This window comes from Cyprinodon variegatus, unplaced genomic scaffold (genome assembly GCF_000732505.1).
Source record: "Cyprinodon variegatus isolate N-32 unplaced genomic scaffold, C_variegatus-1.0 Scaffold529, whole genome shotgun sequence".
In the NCBI taxonomy this organism is placed as follows: Eukaryota; Metazoa; Chordata; class Actinopteri; order Cyprinodontiformes; family Cyprinodontidae; genus Cyprinodon; species Cyprinodon variegatus.
In genome coordinates, this window is record NW_015150982.1 from 261,052 (window position 1) to 282,723 (window position 21,672).

The 21,672-nt window shown below is 38.8% G+C and overlaps 1 protein-coding gene across 2 annotated transcripts in view; it reads right to left on the reverse strand.

Annotated features, from left to right (window-relative positions):
- Positions 1-21,672, reverse strand: part of prkar1b (protein kinase, cAMP-dependent, regulatory subunit type I beta) — an 88,535-nt gene that overhangs the window by 8,718 nt on the left and 58,145 nt on the right. For both annotated transcript variants that reach the window (XM_015391223.1, XM_015391224.1), the window contains 4 exons: positions 19,656-19,702; positions 14,905-15,063; positions 8,725-8,785; positions 4,839-4,960 (listed from right to left, as the gene is read on the reverse strand). In XM_015391223.1, the coding sequence (XP_015246709.1) occupies positions 4,839-4,960; positions 8,725-8,785; positions 14,905-15,063; positions 19,656-19,702 (389 nt within the window). The remainder of the gene's footprint in view (positions 1-4,838; positions 4,961-8,724; positions 8,786-14,904; positions 15,064-19,655; positions 19,703-21,672) is intronic.

Below are 21,672 nucleotides of genomic sequence, written 5' to 3' on the forward strand. Positions count from 1 at the left end.
GGATGGATGGATGGATGGATGGATGTGTGGACTTTAAGCTATAGGGTAAAGTTGTGTCACATTAAAACTGCTAAACTTTTATTTTGCATTTTATGTAACTCATAAAGGTAATATAAAGGGACAAGGATACATGGTTAAAAATGCTCTACATATATCTGAAAAGTGTGGCATGCATTTGCATTTAATGATATTTGCACTGAAACTCTTAGTTCAAATACAGTGAAAGTAATCAGTCTAAGAAGAACAAAACTCAGTAAATCTAAAGCCGGGCATACAGTGGGGTTTTTTCAATCGTTGCACGCAGCTACAGCTCATACTGTACGACGAAACAACAGGGTTTAGTCGTACAGTGTGAGCTCACAGCTCAGATTTATGTTCTGCACGACAGTCTGGTGCGATCTAGCTGCTCACACTGTACATCTAAAAACTACGCTGGACTCAGCTCCGCAGTGAGATGGAGCTACTCTGACTCCAAATGAGTAGAAGAATAATAAGCTCACTATAGTGAAATGCTCTGCCTTGGTAATTTGTGCAATTTTGTGCTGAAAATCAAACATTGGATTTTCTCCCGACCTCACGATTCCTGATCAGGAGGTGGTTGTGAGAAGCTGATCAGCCCTCATTAGCCCCTGTACACTACACGACGCACAATCAGGCTGAAAGTCGGCCCAATTAGAAAATTCTTGCACAACTAGAAAGTCGCCCCGAAAAGGGCAAAAAAATCACACAGTTTAAGCCCGGCTTAATTCACACTAAGTTTTTTTTTTTTGTTTTTTACGGCACTAGTGGACAGTAGGCTGACAGGAAAGGGGGTATGAGAGAGGGGGAGAGACATGCGGCAAATGACAATAGGCCGGTGCGCTAACCACTGCACCACCAAAGCCTGCCCCAAATTCCAACTAAGTTTAAAATGCAAGATGATTTTTCTAATTGCGCCATTTTATAAATTTTTTTTCGAAACAAACGCCTACTTTTTGTTCTTCTGCTTCTTTTCATTCCTGTTCCTATTTCTAACAAAGATTTTTTTTTGTTTCATTTCCAAAATGGCAAGTCTCGAATTTTTTGTCCAGAGGCAAAATGAGAGGAAAATAAAGGGAGTGGAAAAAGAAGCAGAAGCCGCTGATGTTAAGGAAGTTGAGATCTGACACTTTGTGCCCTCCTGAGTCTGTGAGGACTTGTTTGTACAGTCTAAGAATGAAATGTAAACTTCACTTTTCATAAAGGCCTTAGTCCTCTATCCAGGCCAAACAAAATCAGAATTTCATGTCTCTAATTGCTTCTTTTTAAAGGGCTTTATGGGTTATTTTCCTGAAACTGATCCACCAATAACAGACAAACTAACGTGGATAGTGTGAGCTAACAGGTTAGGACACAAGGGAAATATGAGAAAATCATCTCAGCCATATATATTGTAATAACTATAAGGGATGAGAAATAAATATGTGCAGATGAAAATAAATTTTTTTAAAAGCGAAGACAGTGAGAGTAGGAAGCTTTTCTTGCAAATTGCTCACACTTTTAAAATCCTTCTCTCCCTCCTTTATTTTGTGGTCTGCCCACATGTCCTGCCCTCCTTTACTCATCTTCTTCTGCCTATGCCTCCGTCTGTCTCCTCCTCGCTCTCGTCTCCCTCCTGGGAGGCTGGGTCCACTGACCCCGTGTGAAAGTCAGCAAAACGCATTCCAGCTCGGTCCACTCCGCTCTGGGAAAGTCGGGCCGCCATGAGACATGATCTTACAGACAGAACTGAACTGCTACTGGGCGCAGAAGTAGGTGGAAAAAACAGTGGGTGTGTTCAGGACCCAAAGATTTAAAGCAGGAAACTGGCATGAATCTTGTTTAAATCAGTCTTCCTCTTTAATGATAAGAGTGGCTGATTTGTGATAAGCACAAGCTAAAACTTGTGTGCTGACTCGTAAAATATCTTCCCTCTTTGCTCCCACTTTTATCTTTATCTGTTATTCCCCAGAGTCAACCACATATTTTTCCAAATTTTTCTCTTTTTGACGTTTACACAGTCTGAGATTGGTGAGTCATGCAATTTCCGTCTAACTGACCTTTGAGGGATGTCTGAAGCTAAATTTGGAAGCCTTTGACATGACCAACTGGTAAAAAACAATACAAAAAAAAAAAAAAGCTTAAAGTTCTTATTCTGCTTCAACCTTCATGGATATTGTTGCATGACAACCAAGTGATGACCAAGATAAAGCAGGCCATTCAGTAATTGTAGGGTGGAAGGAAAAAGATGTTGTTTTTTTTTAGCATTTTTAGCCTATCAAAATTCAGTATTCATGTGTATTACTGTTCTTCTGAGAAAATACTTTTACTGAAATGCCTCTGTTCTCTTTGAACACCAAAATTTTTAACTCCTTTCCTTTGCAGCGGAGCTCATGTTCAGTCAGGTTGAACATAAATTATCAAGTGTTGCCACAGCTTCTCAATTAGACCCCAGACTTGATTTTGACTGGGTTATTCTGACACGTATATGTGCTTTGATCTGAGCTCTTCCATACTAGTTTTGGCTGTATTTTTAGCCTCGTTGTCCTGCAGCAAAGTGAATCTCCGCCCTAGTCGTAAGTCTTTGCAGCCTCTAACAGGTTTTCTTTCAGGATTGCCCTATAATTAGCTTTATCCATCTTCCCATCAGCTCTGACAAGCTTTGCCTTCCCTTCCAAGAGTGAATGATCCCCACCCCTGAATAGGCTGAAAAAAATATATAGATTCTTGCAATATTCATTCCAAAAAAGTTAAAAAAAAAACAACAATCCACTGGACTTAACTCTTTTGGAATGACTATGACCTGGATAACTGAGAATCTTCCCCAGCATTTGGCAATATTCATATCCCAAAGGACAGTTTGGAGTCTAATAATTTTTAACTCACATATTCAACGTATAATAAAATACATCTTAATGCAGTAATGTAATACTGAGTCAGTTTGTCATCATACAGCAGGTGATGCTCGCTTCTCAAAAGCTTAAAATTCCCCATTAGAACTGCAGCTCCTCCAGAGTTACCCGGGGCTTCTTAGCAGCTTGATGTTAATTTCTTTGTCAAGAAATCCCAACAAAACCCACTGAAGTTTGTAATTGGAACATAAAAAAGAAATGATGAAAAGTTTAGAGTTTGATCCAGATGCAATTAAATGCCCTGAAATCTCTTTTGTTTATTATTTATAAGTGCATGTGTGCCTTTCTTATAGAAGTTATGACAGAAAACACACTGTTGTTTTTTTTGTGTTTCCCTTTACTGTAGCTAGATCCTGGGTGTTGGATATTAGGGAAATTGGTTGCTGCACAGTCAGTTAAGCAGCTGTTATGCTGCTATGCAATCCTTTTAATTTTAGTTTTTGATTGTGGACTTTAATCAAAGATTATTGATGATCAGACTCTAGATTTTATTTTATTTTCTGGCCCAGAATGACCAAGCAAAAGCCCAGACATTTATCTCATTCAAATTCTGAGGGGGTGAAACATGAAACAATTAGGTGGGCTGAACATACAACAAAGAAAACCATTATAAATATCACACAGCTAGACTTAGGGCTGAGGCCAACGTTACACAGACTGAAGTCATGGACTAGTGGATGAAAACCAAAAGCAACTTAGAATAGACTCAGCTTTATAGGCCAAGTCTGGTGCACAATAAATGAATTTGACTTCATTTTTCATTGCTCACAATAAAGTTCAGCTGAAGGGAGTAAGACAACCTGTTAAGATGTCCATCCTTCAATAAAAGCAGATTATTTTTTTTTTTTTTATTAAACCCATTTTATATCATAAGAAAAATGAACAAATCGGAAAAAAAATCTACAAAAAAAAAAAAAAAACTGAATATTTCCTATGGTGTATTAGCTTTATTATTATAGCAGTATCATTATTCACACTGCACAGCTCTGTGCAGCAGATCCCCATTCCATAGAGAAAAGGGTCCACATTTCTAAAGGTCAAAGGTGTCACAAGCAATAATATCACATTGCAATTTATGTAATATCATCTCCCACTCAGTAGTATCTATATATTAAAACACACTGTCTTTCTGATGCATTAAAGCTGGAAATAAAATGATGAAACTATACGAGTAAAGTAAAAACAGAATCAATTATATTTATATTTTTACACATGTTGCACTGCAGGAAAATGAATTGTTCCAGATACATGGAGGGAGTTTGAAAGTATGCATAGTGATGAGAGTGGAAAAATAATTGGAAGAAATGTAGAAGAAAGAAAGAGTGTGGTGTAGGGTAGAACTGATAAGAAAGGGTCAGATTCAGTAAAACAGGGATAAGGACTGACATACAGCCACCTTACCTTAGCTCACATACTGTAATCAAAGCAGTGCTAAGAAACGCTCCTGATGGACAAACATTATCCGACTTGTAACAAAGTGAGTTTCACCTGCAGCAAAGTCTAAATAGGGAAGGAAAAGAGAGAAGAGGCCGGGTTTCCCATCACCAGCTTTCCAGACAGGATCTTCCTGCCTGACCCTGGTGAAAGCTATGCAAGTATGGAGTTAATCAAAGAGTGTTAGGATGACAAGCAGAGGGGCCTCCAAGAAGCCATGCCAGGGGCCTCTTTTACACAAAACCAGCAGTGTGACTCGGGCGCTGTACTTTGGACAGGAACTGTGGTTGAGGGCTGGGGCAGGTAATCTGTCTGCTGGTGGCAATAAACTAAAATCAGCTCTAATTTCAGCAAAGCCTTTTTTTCCAGGGCTTGAGCTTAATGACATGAACATCAGCCCCTTTGACCACCTGGTGACATAAACATGCTCTCATATCCTACATGTCAGCGCTTACAGTTTAGAGGCTAGCAGCCAACAGCCATGGCGGATCTCACCTCTGTAATAATGAAGAAGTCATCTCCAGGCTCTCCCTGCACCACAATCTTCTCCCCGTCTTCAAACTGAACAGGCTCCAGAGCATCAGCCACAGTCAGGCGCTCCCACTTATCCAAAGACTCTGTGAATGAGGAAGACGAAACAGTAAAAATAGTGGATTCACCAACTCATCTTCATGCAGTTTCTGCTGCATGATCATGGAGGCTGTCTTCTTGGGTCTCCAGGGAGGTGGTGGGATAAATCACATTCCAGACTAATCCAGTTATTCATCAGGAACCATTAGCATTCAGATCCTTTGACTACTCCCTTATTTCATGGAGGCCCAGGGAGCTTAAACACCTTAAAATAAAGCCCCAAATCTGTTTTGCTTACGTTGCCTTGTGGTGACAGATATGGTTTATCCCCAAAAAAGTATCTTATCCAGCAATAGGATACAGTATTAGAGACAGCCTGCTAAAAATAGCAACTTGAACAAGAATTCAAACCCTGTGCACATTTTCCCATTTTCTTCAATTAAAGCCACAATCTTTATTAGGATTTTATGTTAAAACCAAAAACGTTTCAAACGTATGAACTAATTAAACCATAAAAGCGCACAACTTTTCCTTGGGTAACTCCAATAACCTAGCAGGGAGAAAGTAATTCTGAAATATAAAGCTATAAATTACTTTTTTTTAAGTTACACCAGCAAAGAGAATGTTATAGGGCTTCTTTTTATTGGTGTTAATGTTGAATATCGCTGAGTTTTAGCTTTAGTCACTGAGGGAAGTGCAGGTTCATCTATGTGGTCAAATATGGCAGATGAAAGCAATTATTACAGCTGATGATGAATGCTTTTTGTGTGTGGTGCAAGTCAGGTCAGACGAAAGGAAAACTATTTTTGGTCACAAAGACTGAAAATGGCATTCCAATGATGAGGCACGCTGGTGGCAGCATAATGCAGAGGGAATGTGTTTCTTTTTTGGAGGGGATGCTAGATGGATTAAAATAAAGGTAAATCCTTGCAAGACAAAAATATCAGTTAAAAGGCTGCAGAAAACTATAGAGTGAAGAAGAGATTAACTTCTCTAAGTGTTTGTAAGACAACAAAAAAAGTTAAAGGGGAATTAATACTTTTAAAGGGCAGTGAATCTTCAGGTTCAGCCTAAAGCAATGTTCAAGAAGAAAGAAAAGTAATTCAAATTCAGCTCCATTTAGGTTTAGGTTCTGATCAATTGTAAAGCAAATATTTCCTAAACATTATAGAAAATTGAGGATTTACTGTTTAATAAATCAAGCTTAAAAAAAAATCCACTAAAAATTATACTGGTATCTACTTTCAGTTTTTAGGAGTAGTTTCAGATGCAGCCAGTTGGTCTTTCCAACTATCCAACCACTGAGACGTTGACGTGGTTAGCCCGAGATATTCCTAGAAGCTGCTGGTTATTTCACAGAAACCCAAGCGGATGGTTTCACATCTCTCCTCAGAAAAGCAATGCTTCAACCAAAAGAGGTTAAAGCCACGCAAAATTTGATGTTAAAGGAAGGAGGATCGGCCACAAATAACTGCGCATCTCCACACAGATGTTTGACCAAATGATCTCATCCTTCTTTCACACTTCAGCAGATCAGTGTGGGCTAATCTTTCCCAGTCCATCCATCTGCATGTGGAATGTGACTTATCTGCAGTGAAAACACTCCTCATCCTCAGCTTTGTCTAGATGAAAAGATGATTCATTGTTTTTATTTGACTAAGACACGAGTTAGAGGCGTAAAACTGTGGCGGAATCTCTTTGTCTGGAAGCATTGTCTCCTGACGTGCTCACTAACTGATCCTGTTGTGTTTATTTATCTGTGTGTATAACCGTGTAGGCATTTAGGATTAACTGGGATAGGCCAGGGAGTTTGGAGGTGTCCAGTGTCCTCTCCAGTGGGGCCATGCTGTCTGCCGGACCCAGATGGATGTCTTCTGTCTGGCTGCAACCTAAAAGGCAGCAGGTCCTGCAGAGAGGTGATCCTTAACGACAAGGGACGTAACACGATATAGAGATGTCTTGGCTGAAGCAGCTACATTTTACGCTTCACGGAGCCTGCACCCACTTGTATCGCCTCGCTGTAAACATCCAGGGAACTCACCGCTGGGACGCTGAAGCTTGTTTAAGCGCGAGTGTGACAAACATTTGTTATTTCTCACTTAACACCAAAACATCAAGGGCTTGCACCCAATTTCGTGGCTATCTCTGAAATCAGAGACAAACAAAAACACTCCCGCCTCCTGACATTGCTGCGTTTGATGGAGGGTGAGCAGAGAGGCAAAGCAGCGGAAAGGGGGCATGGAAGGGCGGTATTCCGCTTCGACGAGGGAGGCGGGTTCCTGAATTCAATCCTTAACAAAGCTGTGAAAAAGGGAGGAGAATTAAAGAGGGCCGACTTCAGAGAGACAATCTCCTAAGTCTTGAACTGAGTGTATGTGTTTACTCACCCAGCTAATAACTCTGTACAGGGGGCACAGCCTTACGCTATACACCCGGCACACACGATCAAGTGGAAAGGGATGGAACGTCACTTTCAATTGCACCTCAATTTGAAGGTCTGAATGAATCTCATTTGCCTTCCCTTTAAATCCAGTGGCCTGTGTAGGTTGGGTGTTATCCAAATTCCAGCAGGAAAGAGGAGCTTATCCTAACCCCCTATACTTTAATTGTCCACACAAGAGACATTACAGAGCGTGGCGGGGCTTACGGGCGAACAGTGTGAGTAGATTAGGACTGTAAACACAGACCTTACTCAGCTATAGGCCCCGTGTGACAGCGTATGCCGCTGTTTACGTGGGATAAGCTATAATATACATAAATTTAACTGCCCGGACCCTGGATTCTAGGCCTTTTGAAATCAACTTGCACCACAGGCTATTATTACACATACTAAAGACACCCATTTTTTGCTGATTCATTAAAGAGGACACAATAGACCTACTGTAGTTTTTTTATGCAACCTTTCTCCCGATGATACCACAGAGTTTCATGATTTTAATTGGACTTTATATGACAGACAAGTGAGAGTTGGAAGAATAGGCTATACATTTTGCATTGTTTTATAATAAAATCTGACAAGGGTTAGTGCTTGCTCCTTGGCCTATAAAATGCTTTTATTTGTGTAAAGCTTTAAAACAACACATTTGGACAAAGTGCTGCACACAAATGGAAAATAAAAACCTAAAAGATGTAAAACAAAAGGAATTGAGCACAAAACAAAGCAATGAAAGTCAACACCTCAGGAGACAGAGATGGCTTAACATTGTGTGAGTTTTTATGCTGAATGTGCAACATTAATTTATTAGCTTAGGGGTAAAAACTGAGAAAGAGTCTTAAGGGAAGAAAAGATGCAGAGGGCTGAAGCAGATCAGACAAAAACATTTGGGGGATCACCAAAGATGTAAAAAAAATTTTTAAAACAACAGGAAGGTCTGAGGCAAGGCTAAAACTTAGTTGATGTAAGTTGCATTTCTTGTACCAGCTAGTAGATGCACAGCAGGATTTAAAACCGGCTGAATATAAGCCATTCTTTACTCAGGCCAGAGTAATTGTTTTCTCAAAATCCTCAGAGACCTCACTAAAATGGCTGTATTTAAACTTATAATTTGATTTAACATGGGCAGAGTCAAAACTGAATGACTTCTGAAGGAAACCGATTGTGCTTGTATGTATTTTTCGCATAACAATAAAGGAGGCAAAATAAAAATGGACCGCAAACGTTTCCGTCTCTTATTTATAAAAAGCGTTGTATCCTTTCTCAAATTACTTATAAATTGAAAATCTCAATGATAAACACCGAAATTTGTGACAAAAATGTGAGATTGCCTTTATAACTTGTTTTTGGATGTTATCCTCTGATAAATAAACTTACCAAGGATGGAGACCTTACTGAGGAACTCTTCGTACATCTTTCTCTTTCTCAGAGTACTTCCCTGCAAGAAAAAGAAAAACACCACATTAACTATTAATATTGCCATAAATCAACTAGTAGTGCATCAAATTACTATTTCATTATTCTGCTATTTACTTCAGTCTTCTTGGAGTGGCTCGGTTTCAAAATGCACATCCTGATTTATTTTGCAATGCTTTTTTATTACTAAAGATTAGTAAAAGTAAGAGTCAGCCAAACGTACAATTAAGTAATCATATTTTAGTTATTTTTTTTTTGTATCTTGCACATCTCTAATGGCCATCCATAATAGAGAAATAAACGTGCAGTGCTTACAAAAATAAACAATAATACAAGTTTATTTAAGATTGACATATTATAGTTCATGGGGTCATGCTTAGGGAGGTTTGTATGGAATATGGGTTAAGGTTTATTGCATGTGTGTGTCTGTGTGTGTGGCCTCCCCCGCCCACCAGGCAGGGGACTTTCCCCTCCCCGTCTATGCCACGAATATCAGGTGCTTTCTGACAAATCCAGACCCACAGGACCCCTTCCCTAACTATGTTTCTTCTTCACTGAGCAGAGCCACTCAGGGATTCCTGCATCATCAGAAAAAAATATACTCCAATGAGGAGTTAAAATCTGGTCCATCCTCTATCTCCTTTTTGCAAATATAAGTGATATATATATTGAGGCTTGGGGTATCTTCAGCACAAGTGCTCACGTACTGCTGCTGCCTCTAATTTCATATAATTTCCACATTTTGTCTTAAAAGGAGAAAAAAATCTTCCCAAGTGAGTCAACGTCAAACTGAGGATCGTAAACAACTTGATTAAAGGAATTGTAGACTGCTCTGCCTCCCTCCTGGATGCATGATTTGAGTGTGTGCAGGCAAGTCTGTTTTTAGTTCTGCCACTTATATTATGTTGCTATCTTAGCGGGGACACATTTTTTAGCATTAAGCGAACGTATGCGGGATCCTCTACTCTGAAACTTTCACATGCACATTAAAACCCACACCAATAGGCTCTGCAATGTTCACAGCCTTTCTGCAAAGCTTTAAGATTTTAAATGCATGTCATGCAAACCTAAAAACATATACAGTATGTCTGATTTATGTGACTGCAGCAGGACCAGCAGGGTGGGCCAAAGTAATGTATGTCATGTAGGACTTGCATTTCCAAGTTACTAAATGAAAAATACGACACTCTCAATGACAGATTTTCTTGCACGCGTCTACATCGGCATCTATCCTAATCCGTCCTGTCTACATGGGAGGGCTCCAGCACACGACCATGACTAAAAATGTCCTACTTCTCTACTACCTAATGTCTTTGCCATTCATGTGGTTAAAGATGAACCAGCCTTTTTGTCTGTTTGCTGTCTTTGAGGTGGAATCATCAAAGCCTTGAGGTGTGGAGTGAAGCCAGACTAATCCAACTGTATCTTAAGCCTCATCTGTATCACCTTCATCTCTATCCAATGTGACACATCACCGCTCTCTCAACCTTCATCGCTCCTGGTTTCTTTGGTATAATTTACTCTGGTTTCCTTTCGTCTTCTGTTCTGTTTGTTGACAGTGGTCTGTCAGTTTGATAATGGCTTTGGATGTAACTGTGTCTGTTTAAATACCAAGATGACACAGCAACGCTGGTATTGTATGACTGATGGCAACACAATAGGGAGAGTGTGTTTACTACAAGGACTGGTATTACACTGTTTGCTCAACTCTTGAATAAAGAAAGTGGTGTGATGTGTGGGTGTAGTAAGGTTTGAAGGGATGCCTTGGCTTTGCTTTACAACATTAATACAATGACATGTTAGCTTTGTCAACATGTTCATCATTTAAAGTTGTTTATTATAAAGCTAATAATTTGATAATCAACTTATTTTCTTGGCAGAGATTATGGTTGACCAACCAGGCTACCAACTATTTATTCACCGATCAATCTAACGATAAAAGAAGTTAAGGTAGTTGAAGACATTTTTACTTGAGGAAGCTTTCCTGATTTGTATTTCTGTTTTTACAAACTGTATTTAATTATTAATATGATTAGATTACTTTTCTATGAAGAATATTTTTGGGGATTTGTCAGTGAAAAGTGATATTTAAAGACGTTTTTCATCGCTAACACAGATTTGGCTTGAAAGTGGGGGAACTCTGTTCATCTCTCGATCAAATTTTCATTCACGAGTCTTAAAAAACATTACGTAGCCTTGTGTCCAAACAATGCAAAAACATGGTTGAAAAGTAAATGGTGAAAATATGCCTCCATAAGGACATCCATTGATGTATACATATGGTTGAAAGATGTTTAGGGTGGATAAAAGGGCTGACCAGGTCTGATTTTCATTTTCTCAATTTAAGCTAAATTTACACAGCCTAAGATAGTATGCATTTTAAATATATTTTGTTGGCTAAATAAAGACAAGCACCAACAAACAAATAGCAAAACATTGTCTCAGTGGAATTTTTTAAACTGTACATCCGTAAACCTGTAGGGAACAAAGCTTGCAATGCCTTTGACATTTTATTCCCATCAGTTAAGATAATTCCAGCATTTCATTTGTAAACATGTTGCAAACACACACTGCAGTGTTTCATTTGACAGTAACTTTGGTGTAGCTGCGATCTGATTTTATTTATTTCAGTTTGCATACGCTGTTTGATCTAAGGTAATCATCTGCTTGCTGTCCAAAATCATAGAGAGTGGTCCCCTCCGCAGGGAACACCATAATAATACAAAACAGATCTATTTGTAAGCATAAGCTCTTGTGTTTGTAAACAAAATCCTGTAATCATGTAAAATATGCGATCATTTGTTGAAGGCCTGTTCCGTGTACACCAGCTCTGTGTGATACACTGAATTTTTCACTTACTACATAATCAGGTGTTTCATCATACTGCAACCACATATTGGTTATGTTAATATAATTATTTTTATGTGCACTCTTCTAGTTTGTTGTTAACCAATAAATTCTGTATCTGCAATCAACTGCTTCTCCACACTCATAGATTAGGGGCAGAATAGGTTTTGTTGCTTGGACTGAGTGTAACAAAGGAAAGTTAGGCAACATTTAAATGTCCATTGAAACCATACTGATTGATCATTAATCAAGCAGTATTCACACTGTTTTTGGTATACACACAGATGCTGAATATCTGAAAAGCGGACTGGAGTAGATCTAACTGCAACAGATGTGAAACATCAGAACCTGTTCGATGTATGTATAATTCAGGGATCCACCAATGTTGCATACTTTGAGTGTTCGGATAAAATTAAAAGTGGTTTCTTTTAAGATTATAAAATTAACACTGTACTGCTGCATAGATATGTCTAAAATTTAGCAAATCAGGGCTATTTGTTGTTGAAGGAGCTCTAATGAAGACTCTGGAGTTGGTTTCTTCAAAAGTGACAAAATATACCCAAAAAAATGCAATACCATAAAAAGAAGGGTATCTTAATGTTGAACCTAGTGCCAAATATAACTTGAACCAAGATCAAACTGGCATTCTAGCAGATCAATGCACAAATTTTAAGGTTATGTAACTATTTTTGGTTGAATCACCTGGTTCAATGCTTAAAGTCCAAATTCTTTTGAATGAGGCTTTGCCTCATTGAGCCTTGTTTTGGCTAACATTATTTAGCTCCCCCATTGTGGTGCGTTTTGGTTGGACATCGTGTTGCGTTATTTGAACAGATTAGTGTAAACAGGTAGAGAAGCAATTCTTGGGGTCTCCTGATTTCTATAGACAGTATGTTAATGTATCGACCACAGGGTGTCATGGTTGTGCTCTTAGCTGTGTCACCTTATGTATCACTATTACTGGTGTATACAAAGTTATTAAAATTACATAAGGAAACAAGCAAACCAAGCAGGGGAGCAAGTAAAGCCTGAGGGAACAACAGATTTATAATACAGGGGGGCAAACCCAACTACACTCAATCATTCACCCCTTCAATCAATTCACACACTGATGGTGGTGAGCCACATTGTAGCCACAGCTGCCCTGGGGCGCGCTAACAGAAGCAAGGTTCCTGTACATGGAAAGAAGACTGTGACGTGTATATGTAAGCATGATAGTTATTAGCTTCACCTACTAGTTTCATTTAATTTTAGCTTAAGGGTCTATTAAAATTGATACCTAAAATGTGGATTGATTTTTTATAAACACCCATGGCACTATAGAGAATGGATCAAAGCAATGGAGTTCCTTTTCTGTTCTTATTGTGCCTCTACGAGCAAAGTGTAAGTTTTTCCTAGTAGTGATTACTGACTTTATCACCAAATTTTGTTCCTCTTAAGTCAACAGGTTTGTTTTACTAAGTAACAGCTTAGAATTTGGTTATAATTGAATTAAGTGTTAAAAGATTTCAAATGTTTGTCAAATTACACTAATATGTTTGTCTTGAAATCAAATTAATCATTGTTAAAGGTGGAAAATCTCACTTTATCTTAAAAATTTAAAGATTATGAAGACAAAGAGGACAGAAGAGCAGATGTTCAAAAGTCAAACAAACAGAAGTGCCAGCGCACCTTTCAACCCCAGTGCTAACTAACAGCAGACACAGCGACTCAGCGTAATTTTTCACTGGGAAACACACACATATTCTTACACAAAGAGAGAACGCTCATTGTGTTGGCTGAACACGCTGCCAGAATACCACACTTTGTAAAAACAGCTTTACAAATCATTGACAGCAATAATTAACAACAGGTTGATGTAATTGAATTCTGTTTTCAACTCCTCTACCCCCTCTTCTTGCTGCTGCTGCTGCTGCTGCTGCTGAAAAGAACGAAGGAATGAGAGCTGCAGAGGGCGAGAATCCTCTCAAAGAAAGGTTACCCAGGCGGATTGGGCCGTCACTTTAACTATGCGCTTAAGAGGGGACCTGAGTGCATGGCAGATTGCTGCCAATTTTACAATGAGCTTGAATTCCACCTTCTTAAAAAAAAAAAAAACTTCTTCCAACTCAACGAGCTCTGACATAGAAAAATCATTTTCACTGCTGGCAATAATTAAAATTTAGATACACACAGGAATTGGGAGGGTTAATCGGTGTCTGACTAATCTATTTGAGTTGAAGCGTTAGGGACGTCTGAGATCATGTTTAGCAAGCAAGGGGGTCCCACACAGACAGACATGTGCAATAATTAGTCATTCCAACAGCACAAAAAAATATATCTGAGTGCGACAGCCAGGGCAGAGCACCTAATGTTTCCACTTTAAACATTTAGACATTCCTAGCAGATAAGCTCCCGGAGTGGGAAGTGCATGTACAGGCATTAGGAATGACCCTTTCTCTCCCCTTCAGGCCCCACACACTCCCTCTCCGCTTTTGATTTTTACCCTTTCTTCATCTAAAAAGAGATCTAGGAAGATATCAAAATGGGAGGATAGATGCGTAAGCATACATCAGTGGGCGTATCTACATGAAAGCAAGTATTGTAAGTGTTTGAGAAGTTTTAAGTGGTTAAGTGGGAGGAAATATTAGAAGAAAAAGAGCAGGAAAGATGAGTGTTGAAGACCTACTGCAGAATATGTTCGGTGTGAGTGCATATATGATCCCTGCTTCAGCATTCACTCAGTATGAAATATTTTCTGCATTCTGATTGTTCAGTGTTACTCTTTTTTATATTAGAAATGCTTTAACTTAGAGCACATTTTTAACTAACTAAATAATTAATAAATGTTAAAAAATATTTTTGGTCAACCTTGTTTTATAGCAACATGGTTCCGTGTAGAGAAATGTTAAAGCTGCTGACTGCGACGGATTTAATTTATGGATATAAGAGCACGAAGGTATGACACATTATCAGATTTTCTTTGTGAAAAAACAAAAAATGAAGCCATGTGTCATTTTTATTTCACTTAACAATTATGCACTAGTCTTGTGTTGGTCTGAAAAAAACATTAAAAAAGGTCAATAGGTTTGTAAAGATCACAATTATTTTGCAAGAGAAATAAGATTTTGATTGTATTTTATTTTATAAATGAACAAAACAAAAATATGCTAGCAAAATAATAAAGTTTTTCTTCATTTTGGAGATTTGGGCAGTTCAGTTTAGGAATTATGATGGCAATATTTGCTTCACTCCAACAGGTTAAACTTAGGTTCCATATAATATAGAGAAGACTTGTTTGAGTTTCATACGTACCATGAGGATGCGGCGGTAGCTGTCTCTGTCGATGCCCCACAGCTTAAGATCAGTTTTGGCCTTAACAGTGGCAGCTCTGGGAGTGCCATAGATCAGGGCCAGCTCACCAAAACTTCCTCCCTCACCGATGTTGGTCACCAGCTCCCCATTCACATACACCTACAGAGATAAAGAACAGGTAAGGAGACTGCCTGTTCCCGATAATACAGAAAAACTGTCGGCTTCAGTCGGAGTTTTCTAGTTTACTCTAAAGGCCTGAATCCGGAAGGCATTTAGCATCTGATTCAATAGAAAATCGGATCATATGTGCCCGAGGGACTTAGAGCCCATTGCTGGTTAGACTGCATATGATCCCACACAGATAGGCCCCTGGTCTATTCTGATCAGAACCTTCCAGCGATTCATCAGCAATGTCATGAGTCTGATAGGAATAGTGACACAGCGTCAAAGTAAAACACAGCCGCTTAGGGTAAAATACAATCTAGATTTCAAGTTAAATCACCCAGTTTTGAGCTGAGTGGAAATGGTGAGTGGAATGGTGCATTTAAAGGAAAAAGAGTGGACTCTGACATACATAATAAATAAAACAGTTCAATAAACAGTTTACTTTATCTGTGGTAGGATCCCAGGATAACAGAAAACAGACAAAGTAAGAAAATTATCCTCTTTGAGCAAAGAGGGACAATGTGGGATGTGAATGGTTTATCGCACTCCTTTCCTTTCTGAAATTGTTAAAAAAATAAATGAATAAATCTAAAAAATCCAAACTTACAAAAGGCTTTAAGAAAATCACCTTTTACTGCCTTGTCCAGTTATGAACCATCCCACAGCCTCTGGATGCTTTTTGTTTTCTATTAATTTAATCTTTAAGAGCAGCAGGTTGTTCATTTAATACAGCGCTGCTTTGCATAGTCATTGACAGCCAACCTCAGCATTACATTTACATTTAAAAATGGCTGATTAATTTTTTTTTCTCGTAATTTTTATAATCTGACCCGGTCAAATGCGGGCATTGTTCCAATTTTTGGGACACAGGGACAGTGATGAAAAACGTTACACAGTCCTACACAGATCAGGATTTGCTCACCCTATGCATGGTAGGAGTTTCTACATGCACTGCAGCCGCTGTGACATGGAAAAAAAGTCAACAGAGCTTGCAAAGTTAGATGCATGCAGCGTTAGCAGGCCTTAAGCCTCTAACAATTTCCATTAAAACAGAATCTATCCGTTCATTCTCTTTTCTTTCCTGCAGTCACTGAGGTTTGAATTATTTCAGGTCTATCCACAAGTGAAGGGCATACACACTGACCCTGTCGACTGGTTACAAGCAGACACATGGGGAGTTCTATTTAGACCAGCCGGTAGAGATCTACAGACAATACGACCTCAGCGAGGCTCATTGGGGTCGTCTCTGGGACCGTTACGGTTTTAACTGTCAACACGCCATCCACTATCTTGTTGACTTAATAACACAGAGAGAAAGGAGGGAGGGAAACAGAAGGAGGGTTCTTTTTTTTCTGCTCACTGCTGTGAATTGCCAGAATTGTTGGAAGCCATTATTCAGACTCTGAGGGGAACCACAGGGGACCCATCCGTCACTATAAGCTGGATTGGGTTCAAAGGGATGCAGAGTGCTGACTGTGGTTACGTCAAGCCTTAAGAGAACAATTATCCGAAAGTTGCAAAAACGTTGCATTAGAGTGTTTTTGGTGGTGGGATTTTTTTTTTACAACCATTTCCAACCCTGTTTTCAGGTAGTAATTATTTTGTCTTTACAGAAGGACCTTCAAATAACTACTTTCATTCAACTCCCCTAAATATTTGCTTCAAATCTAAAAACAGAAAAGGAATTCACTTGAAGTTAAGGTGACAGAAAGTACAGCACTGCAAAGGAATATAAAAATAAACCATTTTTGCAACATTTACATATGTAAAATATCACTAAATCTAAGCATCAAGTTGTCTGGCTGGTAGTAGATAGAAAGCAACATTAAAAAAAATTAAATAAACAAAGGCATATGACAGAATAAAGCAGAAAAGTGTGCTTTATAATGAATTTGTTAGCTTTAGAGCTCTCCGATGTTCTACACAAAATAAGTCAAAATAAGTAAGTTTAAAGCACTTAATCCACTGTTTGACAAATTTCTTCTAAGACAATTTCTCCAACATAAAAGCAAATGTCTTCAATTAAATGGATTTGTGTACAGACATAGACTGGGTTGCATTAGTAGCAACTTTCAGGCGGTTTATGAGATGCTGGCAAATTTACACCCCGTCTAACGACAGACATCTCTACACTCTCATAACCTCTGCACTCTTCTTGATGCAGTTTAGTGCCAGGGCTGTGGCTGGCAGGCAGCCGCTGTCTGTGAGGGATGTGAGGTAAAATAGATGTAAAAGAGGGCGAGGTTTGGCAAAGGAAGGAGGTGAGGTCGAGGATAGTCTTCCCACAGCTCGGGTGCAGGCAGAGAAGAGTCTGTGGGAGCAGATTCACTAGCGAGCAGGACACATCTGGTTTAACACATCGAAGGAGGAGCAACCGAGGCAGACCAAAGCCGCAGCTGCAGGATGCTGCAGCTGTTGAGTCGAAACGCCTTTATGGAAAACTTTAGGAACAGGTGGAAATATTGAAATTCAAGCTTAGGATGTGTTAAAATAAAATGCAAAACACAAAGCAATCATAACTAGGGTCACAAATTTGAAGGAACATTTAACAAAATAATTAGTTTGTGGTAAGAAAAGGAAAATGTAGCCATTGGGTTTCATTTACCACAAGTAATATATTTAATATCTAAATATGTTCATGAAATATATTGCCAGATCTTTTTGCTTGTATCTCCAAATTATTAAACTCAGGTGTTGCAATGACTTCCCAAACCACAGGGGATGAAATCCAGAAAGTGCAGCCGTTCCTGAAAGAGTGGATCACTCTCAGGATGTCTCCGAATACTCCACAATCAACTGGTGGTGTCATTATAGCAAAGCTGAATAGACTGAAACTCGCAACTGAGCAACCAAGTAGTAGGCCGGTTTAGAATCAGAGCAAATCTGAGCAGGGTCACCGAATGTGCAGATCTGAGAGAACTTTAGAAAAGCCAATGGCTACAGAACCCCAATCATATCATGTCTTCGGATTACCGCAGGATTAGTCTAAAGAAAACTTCATGCAAGGGTTTTTATAGCCAAGCAGCTGTTTCCAGGGACTGCAGGTGCAACGATAAGCCTCTGATGGATTGGTGTAAAGCTTTGGACTCGACAGCAGTGGAGACATGTTCTCTGGGTGGACAAATGCTGCTTCTTTCTCTGAAAATCGTATGGACAGTTAGAAGTTTTGCAGCTGCAGGGTTAAAGCCTCGCTGCACTGCGCCAGCTGTAAATTTGGTGCAGAAAGGATCATGGTGGAAAAATATTGAAGGAGACTAAAACTTTTGCACAAAAATGTGAATAGACAATGTCTCGACAGGCTTAGTTTGGCTTTCCCATGACTGCGTGATGTATTGTATTTAACGTATTGAAACAGTTACTGTTTAGCAAGATATCTTAAGAGATTCGTAATCAAATGTCTACTTCAGTTCTTAACTTTTATCTAAATAAATTGCATGAAAATTGAATGATATTTCATGAAAAACGGTGGCTCAATTTCAGATGTGTCTCAGAATATTTCAGGTAACTTTTTTATTCACATCAATCAGACACCACTGAAACAATGGCAGTCAAATCAGCAGAAGTCCTATCAAGGCCCTATCTCAGTGCCGTGCTTTATACTTTTAATTTAAAAAGGGTTGCTGATGCTGGAAACTTTAAAAAGTGAATCAACCTGCCTCTCTCTCTCCCCTCTTATCCATTTTTTCTTTGTTGTTGTTTTTACTCGTTGAGGTAAGCTGATACAGGTCACTTCCTGTTTAACTTTCCACCAGCTCCTGTTTTATCTTTCCACTTAGGTCTATCAGTGTCAGGCTAAAGACAATAGATGTACTCAATTTGGGAGCCTTCACAGGGCGCTCACCTCTAAAGTGCCACGTTCAGATTGTCATCAGACCAGAACTAGACTTTGAACAGGACGAAACATGAGGGCAGTTATACAAACCAGCCCATTTATGCAGGGGTGCAGTTCTGTCTCGACATGACTGGAGAAGGAAGAATTTGAAACGGGGTCACTATCTTGTTTTATAAACTGTCTTTGGGATAAGATGAGTGAAGACTAACATACATAAACATCACACTGAAATGTGTTTATTTTAATTACCTTCGTATACAGATAATATATAATAAATAAGTATCCCTTAGACATTTGACCTCCATCTTTTTTTGTGATTTTAAGGAATTAACAGACCTTCCCTTTATTCAGCCTGTATAAAGCTTAAAAAAACTTTATCATATTGTATTTTTATTTTTACCAAGCCTGACCATTGACCACAATTGTGATAAATGGTTAAATCTAGTCCTTCTCTATTAAACTAATAAAGACTAACCTATTGCACCAAAATACAAGTGCTTGATTCAGATGCCATTATCAGTATCAGCAAGGACTTTATGAATGATGTGAAAAGAAGATAAGTGATTAAGAACGGTATTTAAAATTTTGCTTGTTTAATGACCCTAACAGTATCTTAAAAACATTAAGACATCACTTCACTTCTTTATACAGACATCTTTTCTCGGGTCCCCTTTCAACTGCATGTCGACATTGTTTAGACAGAAGGCAGGACATTTTACTTGAGGGTTTGTGTTTGTGTGTGCCGGACACTTACGTCCACTTCACCTTGGTCAATCACATAGAAGTTGTCTCCTTCATCGCCTAAGAGGAGAGAGAAGAGATCATGAGCTTATAAGAGCAAAGGAAAGCAAATGACAATGCAGTCTAACTTACTCCATTATTTCCTATACAACGTACACTTTGCTAGAAAAGGCTCTCGACATAAAATAATATTAGATGGGAGTTATGATGATTATGTGCAACAGAAAGGGCTAGCCTGCAATTCAATGCATTTATTACAGTAGAGATCTAGAAGAAAATCTCTAAAGAGGCAGGAAACTTGTGCTCAGCATGCTACGGTTTCATTTTGCCATGATTGTGGAATTGTTATAGGATAATGCAAAAATAAAAGTCTGTCTAATATATATTTCTTCTTCATAAAATGAAAAAAATAACATTTGTACTTCTTTATATTCTTTTAAATTAAAGGGCTTTAAGCTTCAGGGCACATACAACAGAGCTCCCGCCTCCTTGAGAATACATACTTCACAGGGCATGCCAATAACTTACAAAAGGACTGTTGCCAATAAAAAAAGTTGCAGTAACGGCCGTGTTCATTACTTTGGTTTAATAGAGGAAACTCTGAAACATAAGTGCCTGAACATGCAAGCTTTAACACCTCAGTGGGTTGGACCAGAACAGTACAACAGGGCCTAACTACAGGTGGTTGCTTCATTCATTGTGGTTTTTATATAACTGACAACTAAATGTTTTATAAACAAGGTTTAAGCAATGAAATGTGCTCCAACTGTGTCACTGTCATAGAAAAGCTGTGCATTTAAAGAACAACTTTAAAAGTGATGAATGGTGTATGAGGTCACCATCTTCTAAAAACATTTAGTCTAAATCAGGGAAACACTAAACTCAAATATAAGTGAATTAAGATGCAAAGGGGGTGAAATGACTCTCAATGACAAGTATCTATAACTTTGGTAAAAGCAAGGGTGTGACTGTGTATTTTTGATCTAAGTTCACCTGAAGACCTAAAAGGTGGAGAGAACCATGTGAGCAAAGTTCACAGAAGTTCAAACGGCTAATTAATACTGTGAGGATTGGAGGGCTCGTTAATCATAGTGCCCTATTTGTCACACGAAATGTTCGTTGTCTGTCTGAAAGCCTACCCCTGAAAAGACCCTAAAGAGCCGTGCGCACACATATATTCTGAGAAACCTGCTGCAACCTGGCCCTGCTGTCATTTTTCTTCTTTCTCTCGCCTTCATCTCATCTATCCCTCTTTCAGTTTCCTTTAACTGTGTCTGTCTTTTCTTGTACTCTTCCTGTCTTTTATCACTTTGGTGGCCAGGTCTTTGTTTTGCGTCTTTCGCTTAAGAGTGCAGGCAAATATTTAACCGCAACCTCCACACACGATCACACACAGGTATAGGGAGGCACACGAGCTAACATACTTTGTGCGGTCTTGTTTCAACAGAATGTAACTTCATACATATGGATAACTTTCTATGGCTTTGCCCCAGACAACATCATGAGTAACATCTTGGATCTCTTGGGTGTTTTATTCCCAGAGTACCAATCATTTGGGTTAGCACAAGACTGTTTAAATAATATGATTAATTGATTAAGTAGTAATAACCATAACGTTATATCCAGTTCTTTAGCATCTCTGTCTGACTGCAGTTTTGTTTTGTCAACAGTGGTAAGCACTATTGCGCACCTGCCTATATCTCTACTCGGAGATGAATTTTTGTCTGTCTTCTGCCACAGTTGTGTTTTTTTAAGGCACGTCAAAAACCTTCTTGGCATTAGCCAAATACACATTTTAGTACACATTTTCCAGCAAATTTTAAAAAGTACTAATAGTATGTTGCACTCAACACTCAATATAAACGTAAGGTAATCTCATGCTACACTATGCAGATGCTCTGTCTGCAATAAAGAAACTATCCAACCCAAGCAGACCAATCAAAAGTGCCACTGATGTAAGGGTAGACAGATCTATTATCTTAAGAACTAAGCTAAAATAGTTTAGCAATTCTGGGACAACCTATATACTA